Raw genomic sequence first — 19906 nt, forward strand, 5'->3', positions numbered from 1 at the left:
ACAGGACAAATTACACTGGCTCATTAGTTGTTGAGAAGGGAGAATTAGACAGGCTGTTCTCTAGAAGCACACACAGGGTGGATTTCTATGTGCTTTTTTTATCTCTCCTGTGCAAGAGTTCAATTCCGCTTTAAGCTGCAGAGCTACTGGTCTGACAGTTAGATTTTCCTTGCTTATTGGCTGGGCTTACTCAGCTATGCTAAGGAGAAGGAAAGAATGGATGTGGCCACTGCTGTGCATACGCACTCCAGTACCCGGAGACTCACTCAGTTTAGAAGCTTTTTGTTCACTTCAGGTTCCCTTAACAATGCTGACAACAACGAGTGTACATTTCATACTATTTTCTGTCTGGACTTCGGCGTTCAGCCAATCTATCTGTGATTTCACTTTCCAGCTCTATTTCCAGAACTCCATCTTATGAATGAGCTGCTTCTTGGCAGAGACATCTCTCCGATCATCTAGATGCCTGATAAGGATTACTCTGTTTATAAAGGAGAACACCAGGTTTCCTGTTACACAGCGCATCCAATACTCGTTATTACTCAGTGTCCTGAGTCGTCAGATTTTCTCATAGGAGTACTCTTTTCTCTAAACGGATGTGTTTTAACATCGGGCAGAACACAAACAAACTAACAAAAAACAATGCTTTCAGTACAACACTGCACACTGCACAGATTAAAGAAGGACTCCAGGCAAAATGTAACAGATATTCACAACATAAAGGTAGCCACAGATTACTTGACTTAATGGCCGATTGACCATTCTAATCGAGAATTATAATCAAATCGGATGAAATTGGGTGCTGCCAAGGGCATGCCCGATTGACGATGCAACCATTTTTTTTATGAAATTGGTCGCTTGTATCGATCAGATAAGCTGGAAAATCTCGGGCCGACATGCTCGATCAGGTGCACAGCGGTAACAGCATGCAGTTATCATAAATGATAAAAGCAATTGGAAAGCCGCCCCAACTGCTTTTCCTGCCCCTAATGTTTAATGTCTCCCCGTGCAGTTATACTTTACCTGTCATGCTGCCCTCTAGTGTCCGCTGATGGCGATGCGTCTGCTGTACTTACGCATTCTGGCCCCACATGACTACTGGCATGGGTTGCATTAACACCAGCAACCAAGGGGGGATGCAAATATGGGAGTACGAGGAAGGCAGCAGAGCAAACGACAGGGAAAGTATAACTGCACGGGAGCAGGGGGGTCAGAAACATAAAGCATTAGGTGGACAACGACCGGGGGTGGTATCAATTCACAAGGGCAATTCCCGCAAGATTTGTGAAGAGGCAGGAGACTGCATGAACTGAAATATAGAGTGGGGAAGTGATGAAGAGGCAGGAGGCTGCATGTACTGAAATATAGAGTGGGGAAGTGATGAAGAGGCAGGAGGCTGCATGTACTGAAATATAGAGTGGGGAAGTGATGAAGAGGCAGGAGGCTGCATGTACTGAAATATAGAGTGGGGAAGTGATGAAGAGGCAGGAGGCTGCATGTACTGAAATATAGAGTGGGGAAGTGATGAAGAGGTAGGAGGCTGCATGTACTGAAATATAGAGTGGGGAAGTGATGAAGAGGCAGAAGGCTGCATGTACTGAAATATAGAGTGGGGAAGTGATGAAGAGGCAGGAGGCTGCATGTACTGAAATATAGAGTGGGGAAGTGATGAAGAGGCAGGAGGCTGCATGTACTGAAATATAGAGTGGGGAAGTGATGAAGAGGCAGGAGGCTGCATGTACTGAAATATATAGAGTGGGGAAGTGATGAAGAGGCAGGAGGCTGCATGTACTGAAATATATAGAGTGGGGAAGTGATGAAGAGGCAGGAGGCTGCATGTACTGAAATATAGAGTGGGGAAGTGATGAAGAGGCAGGAGGCTGCATGTACTGAAATATAGAGTGGGGAAGTGATGAAGAAGCAGGAAGCTGCATGTACTGAAATATAGAGTGGGGAAGTGATGAAGAAGCAGGAAGTTGCATGTACTGTCCTATAGTGAGGAAAGGAGAGGCTGGTGGAGGCTGCATGTGCTGTCCTATGAAGAGGGGAGGGGGAGAGGAAGTAGGCTGCACGTGCTGTCCTATAGTGAGGAAAGGAGAGGCTGCATGTGCTGTCCTATGAAGAGGGGAGGAGGAGAGGAAGGAGGCTGCACGTGCTGTCCTATAGTGAGGAAAGGAGAGGCTGGTGGAGGCTGCATGTGCTGTCCTATGAAGAGGGTAGGAGGAGAGGAAGGAGGCTGCACGTGCTGTCCTATAATGAGGAAAGAAGAGGCTGGACGTGCTGTCCTATGAAGAGGGGAGGAGGAGAGGCAGGAGGCTGCATGTACTGTTCTATAATGAGGAAAGAAGAGGCTTGGAGGCTGCACGTGCTGTCCTATGAAGAGGGGAGGAGGAGAGGCAGGAGGCTGCATGTCATGGACATGGAGAGGAGAAGGATGAGGTTGTGCTGTGTGTACTGTCCTATGAAAGAGCAGAGTTAGGTCTGGGGCACTTCTGAGAGCTTTTCAAAACGCTAGCGCTTTAAAAAGCGCTTGGCTAACGTATTTGAATGGGATGGATCACACCAGAGCAATGTGATTTTTTTCCCCAAACGCAGACGCGGGTCCTGCAGCATTTCTGCTGTTCTGTTGATTTCTGAGGCGATTCAGCCTCAATGTTAAAGAGAGACTGAAGTGAACAACCTGGTGGTTCACTGCAGTACTCTTAGTAGAGGTAAACCGCTGCATCCCCGTGCCAAAACGAGGGCTTTAGACGCCCCAAATCCCCGGGGGACAATCCGGCCAGCGCTTCCTGAAAGAGGCAGAGCTTTCTACTGTAGCTCTGCCTCCACTGATGTCAATAGCCGGGGATCTTAGCCTCTCCCCGACCCTCTCAGTCTTCCTTCACAGAGAGGGGCGGGGAGAGGCGGAGATCCGCACGTCCATTGACGTCAGTAGAGGCAGAGCTACAGCTCAAAGCTCTGCCTCCCCGGGCAGCAAAATCCACGACCAAGAAAGTCGTGGGATTTTGCCCCAGGATTTGGGGGGGTATAAAGCCCTTGTATTGGCTCGGGGATGCAATGGTTTACCTCTACTGAGACTACTGAAGCGAAGTACGAGGTAAAAATGGCAATTTTTGTTTGCTTCAGAGTCTAGTCTAGTGAACCAGAGACGAAGCACCCTCATGTATTTTACCATATATATCAGTGGGAACATCAGAGAAAACACCTACTCTGCTCTCCATTTCATCCTCACTGCTAAAAGTGTCTGTTATCAGCTGTGATAAGAATCCCGGACTGAGCATTCAGTCTAGCTTTTCCGGGAATGATTATTGCTGAGTCATTATAGCAGAGCCACAAGGGGGCAGGCTTGGGCTTGAAAAGACACCAGAGAAGACAGACTCCGCTATAATCATGCCGTAGCAAAGCCAGACTGAATGCTCAGTCGGGGTTTCTTATCAGAGGTGATAACAGTCAGATTAAACAGAGAACAATGTAACAAAGAGCAGATTAGGTGTTTACTGTCATGTTCCCACTGATTTATAAGGTAAAATACATGCGGGTGCTTCGTCTCTGGTTCTCTTTAAGTATAGGAAAGTAGAAAATCGCTCTGAAAAGCTCTAGATCAGAGCAATATTCCAGGCATTTTTGTTACAAAACAAGTACACTAGCAGTTGTACTACTGTTCTTACAAAAAAAAAAAAAATACTCCATAAATCGCTAGGTATAAATAGAAAATCGCTAGGTTCATGCCTATAATCGCCTTGAAAAATCACTTCAAAAAGTGCTGAGCGTTTGCAATTACTCTATTGCTTTTTGGTGAGCACTGGCCCTGGGGGGAGTTTCCTGCAGTGTCAAAATTCAAAGCAGTAAATCAAAACTATCTGACCTGGCCGACAGCACGTTTATCACACTGAAGCCTGGTCCTCACATCCAATTGTGATTGACCAATAACTGGCCAGTTGTACTTCTTCATCCATGTGGATTACCTACACAATCTGTTCGTAGTATTCAAAGTCTGTTGGCCCTCAAACTACATGAAGGTGGCAGTGGCCCCATTGTGTATTATTTATTGGATTTATATAACGCTAACTAATTACACAGCACTGTACAATAAATAAGATTACAGACAATGATAACGGGTGACTGACAACACATTACAGGTAATAAGCAATAAGGTACACAATGCCAGATCACGCACAGGGGTAGTACAATAATACAATAACATACATAGTAGTCCCAATAATACAAGTTCACATTATTCTGTGGGTAGAGTGCACAATCAAGTATGATACACAAGGAGAGAGGGCCCTGCCAAAGGCTTAAACGGATCCTAAACTGAGAAGGATATGGATTTTTCCTTTTAAAATAATACCAGTTGCCTGATTCTCCGGCTGCTCCTGTGTCTCTAATACGTTTAGCCACAGCCCCTGAACAAGCATGCAGATCAGGTGCTCTGACTGAAGTCAGACTGGATTAGCTGCATGCTTGTTTCAGGTGTGTGATTCAGCCACTACTCCAGCCAAAGAGATCAACAGGACAGCCAAGCAAATGGTATTGTTTAAAAGGAAACATCCATATCGCTCTCAGTTAAGGTTCCCTTTAAACTACATACACACATTAGATAAAAATCGGTTGGAAACCTACTAAAATGACCAATTAATGATCTTTTAACTGATGATCGTAAAGCTAACGTAGGCGACCAACCTTCAGTCTCGGCATCAAACGAGTCGGTCGTTTTCCAACCGGTTGGATCCTTTTGACCCAAAATAGTTCACCAACCAGTCGTTCATCAAGTACAGTTCATTAAACGACATATAACAGTTGATCATTCATAATCCCTCATGTTTGCACAGAGATCGATCGTTTTAGTTAATTGCACCTCAGACGTCACTTCAACATTCTGTCTATTTCTTATTTTTTTGGTCGTTCATGTGTGTATACAGTTCGGTCGTTGGAGACCGTTAAACTTCGCCGAACAATCGACGGTCAACATTCTTTTTGACCAATTTTCATCTGAAAAATACAAACTAGAGGGAGTGGGTGATGACATGAAAGGAGGGGGGCTGGTGTCACTTGGAGGTCCAGAAAGTCAGAAATGCTGTTGTTAAAGTGAACCCGATGTGAGAGCGATATGGAGGCTGCCATATTTAGTTCCTTTTAAACAATACCAGTTGCCTGGCTATCCTGCTGATCCTCTGCTTCTAATACTTTCAGCCATAGACCCTGAACAAGCATATGCAGATCAGGTGTTTCTGACATTATTGTCAGATCTGACAAGATTAGCTGCATGCTTGTTTCTGGTGTTATTCAGACACTCCTTCGGCCAAATAGGTCAGCAGGGCTGCCAGGCAACTGGTATTGTTTAAAAGGAAATAAATATGGCAGCCTCCATATCACTCTCACCTTGGGTTCACTTTAAAGGAAACTAAATGTCAGTGTTTTTGCCTAAATCTGCAGCAGCTATAAATCCACCCACAAGATTCCATCCTTTTCTGGAGCGATCCTCAGATACCAGACTGACACCGCTGGGAGCGTTTCAGACACCTTCTCTAGGAGAGTGGAAATATCCTATGGATGCTGAGCTTATGGATGAGACGAGACTGCAATGCTCTTATATGGGAATGTCACCAGAGGGGAATGCAGCTCTCTGACCAGCATCCTCCGCCTCACAAGTACAAGTCCTGATATAAAGTACACCTGTCACTCACTTATTTCCCAGACTGAGCCCATACATGAGGGAATGCAGACCATCAGTTCAGCAGCATACAGTAAGGTGATGGCATACAGCACATTCTTACTTCCTTCATGTAAAATGGCTTTCCACACTTGTTAGAGTGACAGGTACACTTGAGCTTATGCTCTTTATGTGAGAAGGGGAGGGGGATTCTTATATGAAAACACACACTTCCAGCACTCCATGAACATAGTCAGCCTGTTCAGGACATGTGGTACAGTGGTTATATTATCGGTCTTAAAAGCACAAGCCTGTGGTTCTGTTCAATCCCAGCCACTTTCATGTATGACCACCCCTGTGCCACAAGCACAAGTCTGTGGGAAGCTGTACAAAGTGCTTGTGGCGCTGCGGAGAGAGGTACTTAACCAGATCACACTGCAACAAGCAGCCCTTCTCTGTGTGTGCAGCACCCAGGCTCCCCTCCTCATCTGCCACTCAGTCCATCATCACTTCTGCCCCCATAGTCCTGCTCTCTGCCCTTTCTTTCTCCTCACACTGACACTTTCCTCTACATTCCCCATCTTTCTTCTCCATATTCCCTGTACTTTTTACATTTCATTTTATCAACTAAACTTTGTTTCCTTTCTCTACTTTTTTTTTTTTTAACTCTCCCCCCTCTCTCTCCTCATTCTCTTTCTCTCCCTTTCTCTTGTCATCCCTCTCTCTCTTTCTCCTTCTCTCTCTCTCTCATTCCACTGAACTTTATTGGCCAAGTTACATGTTGGAATTGCCAAAGCAATAGAAAATGGTGCAATATGGGAAATATAAAAGGTTGAATCCAAGGATGTAGAGGAAGGATAAAGTTACACTAGGGTAGAGTTCACTTACACTCCTCTTGGTCTCTCTCTCTCTTTCTTCTTTTTCCACTTGTCTATCCCTAGTCTCCCTACACACACTTTTTTTTTTTCTTTTCTTTCTGTCTCCTCTCTCTTTCTTCCTCTTCTGCTTATTATTTCTCTCTCACACCTCTGCAGACAGCTCCTAGGAGTGGTGTATAAGTGACAGGTGAGCTTCTTGCAGGACACTCCCTCCATTGCTCTTGGCATTGGCTATGTACTGTATGCGAGATTGGAGGAGTGTTGGGGGGTGGTGAGATCACATGCCTCACCATCAATGAACCAACATGACTGTTTAGTTAGTTGAAAAGGGGAATGAAACTTATGATGTCACAGTTTTGTCTTTATTAAGAGCTCACTGAGAAGGAATCCAGTTCTGCTCACACTCAGCCAAAGGACACAGCTCTTTCCTCGAGTCCTGGACTGCTCCATCCTATCAGCTCTGGGAATAGCAGAGGAGTGCACACAGGACTGAGTGCTGCCACTGATCACAGGCTACAGCAGCTGAGCTGAGAAGGTAAGTGCATCCCTGCTGCCACTCTTATGGCTTTATAAAACTCAGATGCACTTTTCATTATTTTACTTTCCATTCTTTTTTCTATTATTTTCTTATTTTTACAACAAACATTCCTCTTTATCCATCTGCAGAAATCTTACCTATAGTTCCTAAAACTTTTCTCTTCTGTTTATTTATGTTTCACTTACATATGTATTTTGCAACATAAAGGGAAAATGATACAACAAAAACTATATATATATAGTTACATATATAGTATATATAAAGTTACATATATAGTGATAGTTGCAGTATCTTTTTGTGATTTTTATGTGAATCCCAGAGTAAACAGAACTTGCCTAACTGATGTCACAATGACAAGTCTTTGATTGGGATGATATATTTTTAGGGGACAAAATAAACGGTCCATTCTGTTTGAGATATTTGATAGATTTTATTTAGCTGCGTCTCATCCATGATATCCTGGCTGGTGTTGAATTATATATCATTGGATGGTGATGTGCACTGGATTGTTGATTGAAACTTTTGAGAAGTTATGGTTGATTTTTGGTGGATTTGCTCTGAATGCCCCATGTGTAGGGATGAGTGGAGTGGTTTAATGGATCTTCTGATCTCTTTCTGATGTATCCCGGGACAGGGCAATAGATGCCCCCTGGCAAGATGCTGGACCCTCAGTCTGATCCCATTGCTTGTGCAGACAGCATCCAACTCCCACAAACTTTCCAAGCACAACTATGCATTGTTTTTGCATTTTTTTTTTCATGCAGAGATTATTGAGATATTTGAGCGCACTCCGCCACATGTATAGCGCTCCATTTGGCAATCTAGGGTTACTCGGGCAATTACTCTGGCTTTAGGCTGTGTGGCTGCACCATTGAGCTCAGAGTTCGGAGCTGTCCAAGAATTCAGAAGAGGAATGCGAAGAATTGTCTGCGTTCGGTAGGAAATCTCCTTGTCTCTCCGCATAGCGAGTGGAAAAGACAGTTTATCACCGTGTCATCTGATTACTACAGCAGCCTTTTAGGGTAAAGGTTGGGGGGGTTAGGATTAGGAGAGCATTCTTACTGTAATTGTGAAGAGATGTACTGGGCGGTGTGGGGCCGCAGGTTGATGAATACCACTATTATGGTATTATGGGGATGTAATCAGGTTCTGGCACAGGTGGGCTGTTTAGGGGGGGTCTTTTATGTGTATGTGCCAGATATGTGGATTGTCTTGCAGTTCTTGGCTGTGCTGATGTCTCCGGTGTATGGCTCCAAGCTGCTGGACAGGGGTGGGTACTTTGTCAAAGTTCCATGCCAACCTAGACAGGACAGGGCAAGGTTGGCATGTGAAGGTATCCAACGACATTCCTCTATGAAACTGTCTTTGTTCAGAGTTATGTCTCTGTTCAGTGGGTGAAAAAATACAAGCATGCTACAAGGGTGACCCCTACGGGCATAAATAGCAAATTACCAATTTGAAAGAAGTAACACTGTGCCCTAAAGATGCCAAGTATACATTACACTGTGCCCACAGTTGCCAGGTTTTTGCATGCTTACAGTGACTGCTCCAGGGGACTGTCGCTCTCTTGTGGCGTGATAACTCTGATGTGCCCGGTATATCCTCTGTGGATAGTAGGGTCATATGTGCCACAAATGCACATGACAAACGTCTCAGCTCATCAGGTGGTTGGAGAACTACAAGTTTCAGAATGGGGATAGTGTGAGAGTGCGCTGTGACTTATAGTTCCCCGACATCTGAAGGACAGTCCATTTCATGATCAACTGTTGTGTAATTATTGTACAGTATAAAATTCATATTACAAACCTCTCAGCTCATCAGGTGGTTGGAGAACTACAAGTTTCAGAATGGGGATACCGTGAGAGTCCGCTGTGACTTGTAGTTCACTGACGTCTAAAGGACAGTGCATTTCACGATCCCTTGTTGTGTAATTATTGTACCGTGTACAGCAAAAGATTCATATTACAAACTTCTCAGCTCATCAGGTGGTTGGAGAACTACAAGTTTCAGAATGGGGATACCGTGAGAGTCCGCTGTGACTTGTACTTTGCCGACATCTAAAGGACAGTTCATTTCATGATCCCTTGTTGTGTAATTATTGTATTGTGTACAGCAAAAGAATCATATTACAAACTTCTCAGCTCATCAGGTGGTTGGAGAACTACAAGTGTCAGAATGGGGATACCGTGAGATTCTGCTGTGACTTGTAGTTCACCCACATCTAAAGGATATGGTGTAATTATTGTACAGTGTATAGTACAAAATTCATACTACAAAATTCTCAAGTGGTTGGAGAACTACAAGTTTCAGAATGGGGATACCATGATAGTCTCCTGGGACTTGTAGTTCGCTGACATCTGAAGGACAGTCCACTTCATGATCTCTTGTTGTGTAATTATTGTGTTGTGACAAGTCACATTGCTGCATCATCTCACACAATGTCTCCCTCTTCTGTTTTAGGTTTTTCTCTATTTATTCTGAAATATCTGAATCCCACAGACAGGATTCTGGAACATCTCTACAGGTAGGTGACTACTCCATGTCCTCAGTTCTATCTATGGTTCCCTTCCCTGTCACCGCATGTGGTTAACAGAGTACAGAAGATTTAAAAAGGATAGCTCTAATGTAGTATTTCCTGCAGCTTAAAATCAACATTTCCTGATCTCAGCAAAACTCTGCACAACTGAGCTAAAGTGAATCTGAGATTGTCCTGAGCTCTCTCTCTTCCATTCCTTACTCTTTTTCCATTGCATGCTTGTTATTCACTGAGTTAATTATATATGAACAAAGTGGATTTATTAGAAACAGGGGATTAGGGCTACAGGAAATAGTTTAGACATAAATAATAGCACTTGGAGGTCAGTGTAGTTGTTGGTCTTCAGATATACATGAAATATTGAGTTTCAGATATACATGGAATATGGGGAGATGAATACCTGCTGTCCGTTTATATATTTTGGGGATGCAAGCAGTGTAGTACCTGGTTCTTGGTGATCCTGCAGACCTTTGGCTTCCCCCTCTTTTTCTGTTATATCCTCTTAATAGAAGTAAAAAAAAAAAAAGCAAGGTACTTCAGGTGTGCAGAGCTGGGAACTCAGGTCTGCAGAGAGCCCAGCACTAAAACTCTTGAGCTATAGATTTACTTTCTAGACTCCACCAGACACTGACATGTCACTTTTGGGTGAAGTAACCGTTTCAGAAGGCTTGTTGTCTCAGTTGTGACTCTTGGAATCTGTTCAGTTGATTTAAGCAGGACCAGGGGCGTAACAATAGACCCTGCAAGGGATGCAGCTGCAGGGGGGCCCAGAAGCCACAGGGGGCCCCATTCTGGCAGACTGACAACTAAGGGCAAGGAGAGAAAAAAAACTTTCTGCTCTTTGCTCAGTTGTTCTAATAACTGCATCTGCTCAGCCACTGATAAGGAATCATACAAAGTTTTGCAGACCAAGATTTATAGACAGTCCCTATTCAGTGTGCAGCTTGGTCTTGTGTACAGCCTGTTCTACCTCCAGCCTTTCCACCCCTCCCCAAGTGCTGTGTACTGTAGTAATGCTGGAGGAGTCTGGACACGGAGAAAAGGCGGGAGGGGGCCCCATTCAAAGTTTCGCAGGGGGGCCCCGTGAGTCCTAGTTACGCCCCTGAGCAGGACGTCTTAAATTGTGCAGACATCTTGTAATATCGGATTAAAGGAAATGTGAAAGAATCTGCTACATCTAATTAGTTAAATATAGCCAAATCATGGAAAGCAATGTGACAGGAAACAGCCACGGTCCTAATGAAATCTGATTAGACAGTGGTGTGTGATATTTGTTTGGTAAAAGTGTCACATGTGGTCATCTATAGACTTGTGTGTCTGTGCTGGCCATGTGTAGTATGTGTAGAAAGTGTGCATGAAAAGTGTGTGTGTTAGAGAACATGTACACGATTGTGTGTATGTATAGTGTGAGTGTATAATGTGCATATGTCTGTATGTCTACTTGTGTGTATGTGTATGTATAGTATGTGCGTATACTGTGTGGATTGTGTTATGCACAACAGTGCATATGGATAGTGTTTGGTGTGTGTGTGTGTGTGTGTGTGTACGTGTACGTGTACGTGTGTGTGTGTGTGTGTGTGTGTACGTACGTGTGTGTGTGTACGTGTGTGTGTACGTGTGTGTGTGTGTGTGTACGTGTGTGTGTACGTGTGTGTGTGTACGTGTGTGTACGTGTGTGTGTGTACGTGTGTGTGTGTACGTGTGTGTGTGTGTACGTGTGTGTGTGTACGTGTGTGTGTATGTACGTGTGTGTGTATGTACGTGTGTGTGTGTATGTACGTGTGTGTGTACGTGTGTACGTGTACGTGTGTGTACATGTGTGTGTGTACGTGTGTGTGTGTGTGTGTGTACGTGTGTGTGTGTGTGTGTACATGTGTGTGTGTGTGTGTGTGTGTGTGTGTGTGTGTGTACACGTGTACGTGTGTGTGTGTACGTGTACGTGTACGTGTGTGTGTGTGTGTGTGTGTGTACGTGTACGTGTGTGTGTGTGTGCGTACGTGTGTGTGCGTGTACAGTTTATCTATGCCTAATGTTTGTATGTATAATGTTTATTTTGTGTGTGGTGTGTTTATGTTATAGTGTTTGTATACACTTTGTAAGTAGTGTGTGTATATGTACGTGTGTGTACAGCGTATGCAATAGGCGTGTGCTGAGTGTGTATGCATAACGTGCATATGTTTTGTGTGTACTGTATGTGTTTGTCAAGCGTGGATGTATGGTGTGTGTGTATACTGTGTGGTGTATGTATAGGTATAGTGTGTGTGTGTACCATGAGCATTTGTGTGGAGGACTACAATAGCTACACAAAGGTCCTGATTTTTCTAACATTTCCACATGTGTATGACTAATTAAGCTATACAGAGCCTGTAAACAACAACATCTTTACTCAAACAGTTCAAAAAAATCAGTATCCATTTTAGTGAATTCTCAGTTCTTGAAAGATTCTGGTTGGCGGACACAGTTCCACTGTATTTCTTGTACTGGATTATGTTTTTGAATAGGTTGTTGTACCATGTTTAGTTTTTCATAGTAATGGTGGTTTTCTATGTTCTTGATATTACATGCATTATTACATAGTTTATGCCACCAGTTTAGATGAAAAGCAGGTTTAGCAGAGTACTAAAACATAAATGGAATGTAATTCAAGTTCTGTCTTTGCTGTGGATCTTCTGACAAAATGTCATCTCTCCACAGGTCCCGTTCACACTCAGGATGTTGCGGAGTCTCCTACCACACTGCAGTCTGGCAGTCTTTATCCTCAGCTGTACATTCCCCGCCCATGGGAGGCCGGCACAAGGGCTCAACGGCAGAGTGTAAGAATCTGTGTGTGTCGTCATTGGCTTGTCAGTGTTTGTGTATATCTACAGCATATAAGTGTGTGTATGAGCATGTTACTGTGCTAGAGCTCAAATGAGATCGGGAGAAAACATTTGTCTCCCAACCCCCACCTCCCCTCTTTAGGTGGCACATGAGCAGAATCTCAATGAGCCCAAGAGATGTAAGAGTTAAGCTTAGCTCATGATGTCTACAAGAACATAAAACCTAAATATCACTTTTAAAACAAGTCTGAAGTGACTGTAAAAAAAAAAAAAAAAAAGAAAAAGAAAAAAGGCAGATACTCACCTCATCTCATAGACCCTTTCCCGTCCTCTCTCGGTGTCCTAGTTCCAGGGCTGACCCACATTCAAATTTTCTGCCTTTCGTGAGCCCTTGGAAGGCTTCAGAAACAATTGTGTCCACAAGAGCTTCCCGAAGACGGGTGACATCGTGCTGCGCCTACACAAGTGTGCACTCGCACATGCGCAGTACAGAACTGCCCATCTTTGGAAGCAGTCGGGTGACACAAATGCCTCCGAGACCTTTCAAGGATTTCTGAACGCTTATTTCGACCATTTGGTTACACCAGATCTTGAATTTTTTTTTATAAAATAATATTTTAAAAATAGCCGGTAGTGCTACCCTGATTTATTTACTTCCTGTGTGGGCGACCCATGGGGTTGCTCAACAGTCACAGAAGAGTGGGCTGAGTCTCTGCCCCACCTACTCTGTTAAGTCCTACTTGGTCAGTGTGTTCAAAACAGTTTTTATCCCCAGCCTACTCATTGTTTTTAGACAAGATTTGCCTAATCTTAGTTCTACAGAATATTATTTTCTGTTCTGCATCCTTTCGGTAGTGACAGTAGAGGGCATTAGAGGAGGACTCCTGAAGATCGGGAAATGATAGGAGAAATGAGGAGAGAAGGCCAGCCAAGCCCCCATCCCACCCCTTGGCTGCACCACGCTGGCTGCGCTGCTGTATGAACCTCAGAGTTTTAACAAGAAATGCAGCCCTTTCAGGACTCAGATTTCCACCCACATTGGCGGATTAATTCTGAGATGATTCTTAGGTTAAATATAGAAGAAAAAAGGACAGGAATCAAGTGCACACACGCAGCTCTTACCAGAGACGTGTAATTAAACCTGCACCTTACGCTGGTGTGACACCTTACCCCGGGCTCATTGTGCTGCTGATCAATGCTGCATTGTCTGCACAGGACAGAGAGAAAAGGGTGGGAGGGAGAGAGACTAGGGAAGAGAGAAATGAGGGGAAAATAGAGAGATTTGGAAGGGAAAGACAGGGAGGCAAACATAGAGGGGGATAGAGGCAGAAGCAGGGATTGGCTCTAACCCCCCTCAACTCTTCTGTCATCACTCATCAACCTCCCCTCCTTATATACACCTTCCTGTGCTGTGCAGTAGCCCTACCATCCCATTCTGCGTCTACTCCACGTTCATCAGTCCCTTCTAAGTACAACAGCCTCTTTCTTCCGTACTAAGCCCTTCCTTCCCGAAGCAGTAGCTCCCAATCTCATGTGCTGCCCCTCCTTTGCAGCCTGGTCTCCCATGTGCAGCAGCCCCCTCTTCCACAGCCAATGTTCCTCTTGGTAAGGACCTTACCTAGGCCAGAGCCTATGTGGCTCTTGCAGAATTCCAACTCGGGGCAAGAAAGGCAGAAGATTGTGGGGGAGGAGAGAGAGAGAGAGAGAAAGACATGGACAGTAAAGAGAAGTAGTAGGGATGGGTATAGAAGAAGGACCAGCGACTACCCTTGGCCATATGCTATGGGTAGTTCTCCCCCGATCCACTCTGTTTTTAATAAATTCTCTTATTAAAGATGTAGTAGCAGTAGAGTATTGTACTGTATTAGCCATCAGTAAAAGCAAGAAGTTTTGAATCAGGATGATACCATTTATTGACTAACTTGGTATCTTCCTGCTTCTTACTACAGAAGTCCATCCAAATGTATTTGTGTCCAGTGGGCACGGGTTCTCCAGGAGCCCCTCATATTGAGTGAATGCAGAGATCTCACCACCAGAACCCTCCAGAGATAAAACAAGCCTCATCCTCAATGTTGGCTTTGGGTGAAGTGACCCTTGAAAGCATTTTACATTTTTTGTGTGGTATCCAGTCCAGATACTAATGCACAGTGTTTTAGGAAGTGGAACAGTAGTTTGATGGAAGCGTGAGGTGGTGGTTGTGGGAAAACCAACTTTTTGCATCTTTCTAGACCTGACTTTTTATTTTTCATCCAGGCTGTGGTGTGAATGTGTGCATGGGGGTGTGTTTGTAGCATGTGTGTTCAGTCAATGAGCTCAGACAGAATTTTCTATGCAGATCAGACCAGCAGAGCGGCCGCCAGCACTGGCCTTGGATCTCGACTTATCCCTGTGAGACATGCTGTCTCTTGCGTGGGTTTCACAGCTAGGCAGGATGTGTCTCTCATATGTGAAAACACTTCAGATTATCCTGTGTGACCACACGTTACACTTCCTTCCATCAGAGACAGATTTTGACCACTGCAACGTCATTTAAATTTCCTTGAACCAAGATTTAAAGGTGTAATTCAGCCTAAACAAAAACAACAAAAAAAGCTCCTCTGAAGTCTCTACCAGCAGAGCTGTTTAATATCTAGATAGACTCTAAGCAAATTGTGTCAGAACAGGCTTCAGTCTCCGCTAAATTCTAATGAATGAAAATTCTCTATAAAAATACAGAGACAGTTGTAGTAATCTATGCTGATACTTTTTCAAATTACACTAGTCTTCATGTAATTGACATTGTTTCTTCGTTTCTTATAGACGAAGAGCGGTCTCCGAACACCAGCTTCTACACGACAAGGGCAGATCTCTCCAAGAGCTCAGACGCAGAATCTTCCTGCAGAATCTCATTGAAGGAGTGAATACGGCTGAAATCCGATCAGTCCCTGAGGAACTGCCTCGCCCCATTCCCAGCGTCAAGAACTTTAACACCTTGCGCATGGTGGGTGAAGAGGAAGGAGTCACGACTCAGCTGACTCAGGAGACACACAAGTCACAGATCTTCAAAGATCCCCCACCCAAAATCCCAGGCAAGAAAAAGAAGGGCAAGCCAGGCAAAAGAAAGGAGCAGGACAAAAGAAAGAGGAAAGAGAGGGCGGCACTAGAAGGCTTGCAGGACCCGCCTGGACCAGAAGTTTGGTGGGAAGAACTGGGCATCAGGTCAGTAGACAAACCTCTGAGAAAAAAAAATAAAAAAACAAAACAGTAACCTACCCCTCTACCCACAACTGTGCTGATATTTTTTTTAATGTGATGAAGAGAAGTGGTTGGAACACCCCTAAAACCCCGACAATGCCCATCAATTATACAGTCTTATCAAATCTATGTAGTAGAAAGGTAAAGTGAGTGTATATATTTTAGGTAGTCTCAGGCTCATATTGATTAGAAATGGTAAGATTGGACAAGATTGTAGCATTATTGGGCACCTTAAGTCAGGAGGGCATTGAGCAACTGTGCATTGGTCAGACTCTTGGTGTGTTTTCAATAGATACAAAAACACTGAGGCCACCGGTTCATCAAATACTTTAAGAACCACTATGAAGCAGAACATCCCTTTAAGCAATATTTTCCAAATTCCTTCCCAACAATAAAAAGAGGAGGAGTTCACCTTATGTTTTCAACAGGCTGGCCCTCTTAAAAACTGATATTTCAGGCTTAATACAATTAATGCCAGTCTTGCAAAATGTCTGCCTGGACCTCACAGCTGTGGATTTTATACATGATTGGCTGCTGTAGACAACACCCTCCTATGTAAACAAAGGCTAATTGGAAGATAGTCACTTTTCTTTTTTTGGGGGGAGGGGGGGGGGGGGAGGGGGAGTAGCTGAAATTTGATTGGTTTCCATGAGCAGAGTCCTAGCTCTTCCAGAATGTTACAACTCTGCCCCACACAGTCACACTAAGTCAATAGAGATGACTAAACAGTCCAAACGTGGCGAGATCCTATTTAAGTCAGCTCATCTCCGTGTGGTATTTATCCTTGGTCTCTGCGTGGGATGAGCTGTTATGTTACTTTCCAAACGGGCTGCAGATTTTATTGCAAGTTGGTGAAATTTAAGTTCATTTGGATGAAGTTCTGCTGAAAGCCATGGTTAATACATTCTATTTATTAGACGTGCTTAATAGAGTCTCGTGCAATGCTTAAAGAGAACCCGAGGTGGGTTTGAAGAATATTATCTGCATACAGAGGCTGGATCTGTCTATACAGCCCAGCCTCTGTTGCTATCCCAAACCCCCCTAAGGTCCCCCTGCACTCTGCAATCCCTCATAAATCACAGCCACGCTGCTGACAAACAGCTTGTCAGAGCTGGCTGTGTTTATCTCTATAGTGTCAGTCTGCTGCTCTCCCCGCCTCCTGCAGAACTCCAGTCCCCGCCTGCATCCCTTCCCTCCCTGCTGATTGGAGGGAAGGGATGGGGGCACGGACCGGAGCTATGCAGGAGGCGGGGGAGCAGCTGAGACTGACACTAAAGATGTAAACACAGCCTCACAGCACGGCTGTGATTTATGAGGGAATGCAGAGTGCAGGGGGACCTTAATGGGGTTTGGGATAGCAACAGAGGCTGGGCTGTATAGGCAGATCCAGCCTCTGTATGCAGATAACATTCTTTAAACACACCTCGGGTTCTCTTTAAGGCCCTCTGTCTGGCCCGTGTTGGGGCAGGAGCAACAAATTATCACCTTCGGGTAACAGAGGGTGGGCAGAACTCCTCCCTCCCCTCAGCAGAAATGCCCAAAGTTCCCTAATACTCAGGGGGGCGAAATGACAAATCATAGGGCCCCCCAGCAAATCTTTGATGGAACCCCTTAAGGTTCTCAGCCCTTCCTTTGGCTCTTCTTAGTGACCCTCACAGCCTGAGGGCCCATCTTACAAGCCTCATAAAACAAGCGTGGGCGTGGCCATCAGGATCTTCACACCAATAAAACGTGTAGCCACAAAAACACCTGATAGAACTATTAGAGAAAGGGAAGGTTAGTAGTTGGTCCCACACCTCTGCATCCCCCTGTGGTTGCAGTGGCTGCACTTCCTAGTTGCGCCTCTACTAATACTTGTTGTATCTCTCAGGGACTCTGAGTGAGACCTCTATTGTACTCAGTTACCAGATCTGCACTTGTTCCATCGCCATTGTGACGGGAACCCCATTTCCTAATCATTCTGAACTGGTGTCCCTAGCTCGGCACACCTGCGATAGTCCTCCCATCCCTCCTCCCTTGCTACGTTTCAATTAGAAATATTTCATGAGTTGCACATTTTTCCGACTTCATTTCAATTTTCATACAAAGAGGCATGAAAATGTGCATTGAGCCTATCAAAATTGACAGCAAGTTCATTTGAATGGACCAACATCAAACTGCATACACATTGCAGCACAATTTGCATCAAGTTGGAAAAACTAACGTTTCACTGGTCAGCTGTCATTGCAATATTATTCAGGTGAAACCTGCAATCTTCTACCAGCAAACAATATAAATTAAAAAAAAAATCTGATCAAAATTAAATCCGGTCAAAATGTGTAATACACAATGAAGAGGTTTGCAGATCCCTGGAGATTGAACCCTTTGAGTAGCCGATGTTTTAATTCGAATCCCATCTGACTCCTTTGACTGCCTGCTTGTTCCAAGTGTGTGACGTTAATTACTGATGCCAAAAGCAGACAGGCAAAGATTCAACAAGGGATTGAGACAGCTCCCCCATATGCCCATCACTGCAGCCTAATGCTGGGAATACACAGTGAGTTTTTTGGCAGACAGATGGCTCCATAGATCATTTCCAACGGGTCCAATCTGACTTCTATGAGAAAATCGATCAGAAAAATGATCGAAGTGAATGGAAATCGATCGGAAAATCGATCAGTAAACCGATTGGCCAGTAAATCTGCCAAAAAAACTCTTCGGGTAGGTGCACACCTAACATAACATAAAAGGCTGCATTTTAGATCATGTGTATATTTTTTTTTTGTGCGTTTCTCATGAGTTTTAGCTGCATTTTTAGTGCGTTTGCGTTTTTTTTACTACAGATGCGTTTTGTTTTGAGTGCTTTTTAATGCGTTTGCGTTTCGCAGTTTAATATTTTGATTTATGCAAATCACTAGGAAGACAACAGGAAGTGGAAATACATCACAAAACAATGAAAAAAATGCATATAAAAACGCATGAAAAACGCATGCCATTGCATTCCCATTGACTATCATTATGTGCGTTTTTGAATATTATGCAACAAAACCATCGTTTTTAAAAACGCACGCATATGCGTTTTTTCATGTGGCCTGTAGACTTCCATTAGCGGCAAAAACTCAGCATTTTCCGGAAAGCTAAGTGTGCACCTAGCCATAGTGTATTCCCAGCATAAAACACGGATAAGCTGTCATTATTTATCAGGTAGCAAAAAAGCAATCTAAAATAAAAAAAATCTGTGCAAGGCCCTCCCTTAAAGTACCAGGCCCTAGGTAACTCCCCAAGGAACCCTGTGGGTAGTCTGGCTCTGGACTCTAAAACTCCTGACTCGTTTGCATGAGGGAAGTTTTGTGATATTGGAAAACTTTTTTTTTTTTTTTGCTGATTGAATGGTTTTAATTAACGTAAATTAAATAGATTTTTTTGGTTTCTTCTGTTTGCAGAACGCAGTGAGAACTGGATCTCCCTTTTCTATCGGAGAAAGAGAAATCATGACAAAAAAAAGAAAGAAACAAAAACAATATAAACAACAAAACAGAGAACATTACTAAGAAGTGCGGGGAGCGAAGCGGAGATCTTTGAACTTGGACTTTTAAGATGTATTTATTTTTCTTTGTACATAAAAATGATGAGAGACTACCCTACCCTCCCATGTGCGCTGTCTCCTCCCCCCGCCATTTGTAATACTGCACAGCCGCCTCCCCCGCGGCCCCTCCCCTCCCCTTATTTATTGGTTGAATTATATATTTATTGTGTTTTTTTATTATTATTCCTTGTGCTGCTGGCGTCCTGTTTCATGTTGCACTTTAAAATGTCTAGAAAGCGCCAAAAAATTTTTTTAGTTTTTTTATTTTATTTTTTGATATTGAATGGAAATATTACTTTTTTTCCTCTTTTGTGCATGTATAAGATGTGGCGACTGGTGGAATTTGTACAGAATGTGTAATAAATCCGGTGTCCAAAGTAAGCAGAGGGCTGTCTGGTTCTGTTACAACCCCCCCCCTCCCCTCTCGAGTAACCGGGGCCAAATTTACAACCCACATTCTCATAAACGCTCTGCATTAAAGGAAAACTTGTCTCCGTTTATGGAGAGAGATTAGATCTTTAAACGGTTAAAGAGTTACAAACCTCCTGGGATGAGACCTCGCCGGTTTTACGGTTTTGCCTTACATCCAATCTGGACTATTTTTAGGCATACGCACTAAGAGGCTTGTGCTAATGTAAATTCTCTTTGATATTTGAAAAAGATCCATGACACAGATTTGTCCT

At 43.8% G+C, this 19906-nt stretch overlaps 1 protein-coding gene across 5 annotated transcripts in view; it reads left to right on the top strand.

The window, feature by feature from the left end:
• PTHLH (parathyroid hormone like hormone) overlaps positions 1-19604 on the top strand; it is a 111104-nt gene extending 91500 nt beyond the window's left edge. For 2 of the 5 annotated variants that reach the window (XM_068277637.1, XM_068277640.1), the window contains 5 exons: positions 6886-7066; positions 9530-9593; positions 12300-12418; positions 15224-15622; positions 19081-19604. In XM_068277637.1, coding sequence (XP_068133738.1) covers positions 12318-12418; positions 15224-15622; positions 19081-19090 — 510 coding nt within the window. In that variant the 5' untranslated portion in view covers positions 6886-7066; positions 9530-9593; positions 12300-12317 and the 3' untranslated portion in view covers positions 19091-19604. Of the gene's footprint in view, positions 1-6816; positions 7067-9529; positions 9594-12299; positions 12419-15223; positions 15623-19080 lie in introns of those variants that run through there. The other 3 variants (XM_068277638.1, XM_068277642.1, XM_068277641.1) reach the window with 2 other exon arrangements.
• Positions 19605-19906: the final 302 nt, after the last annotated feature.

Source organism: Hyperolius riggenbachi, chromosome 3 (assembly GCF_040937935.1).
Source record: "Hyperolius riggenbachi isolate aHypRig1 chromosome 3, aHypRig1.pri, whole genome shotgun sequence".
NCBI lineage: Eukaryota > Metazoa > Chordata > Amphibia > Anura > Hyperoliidae > Hyperolius > Hyperolius riggenbachi.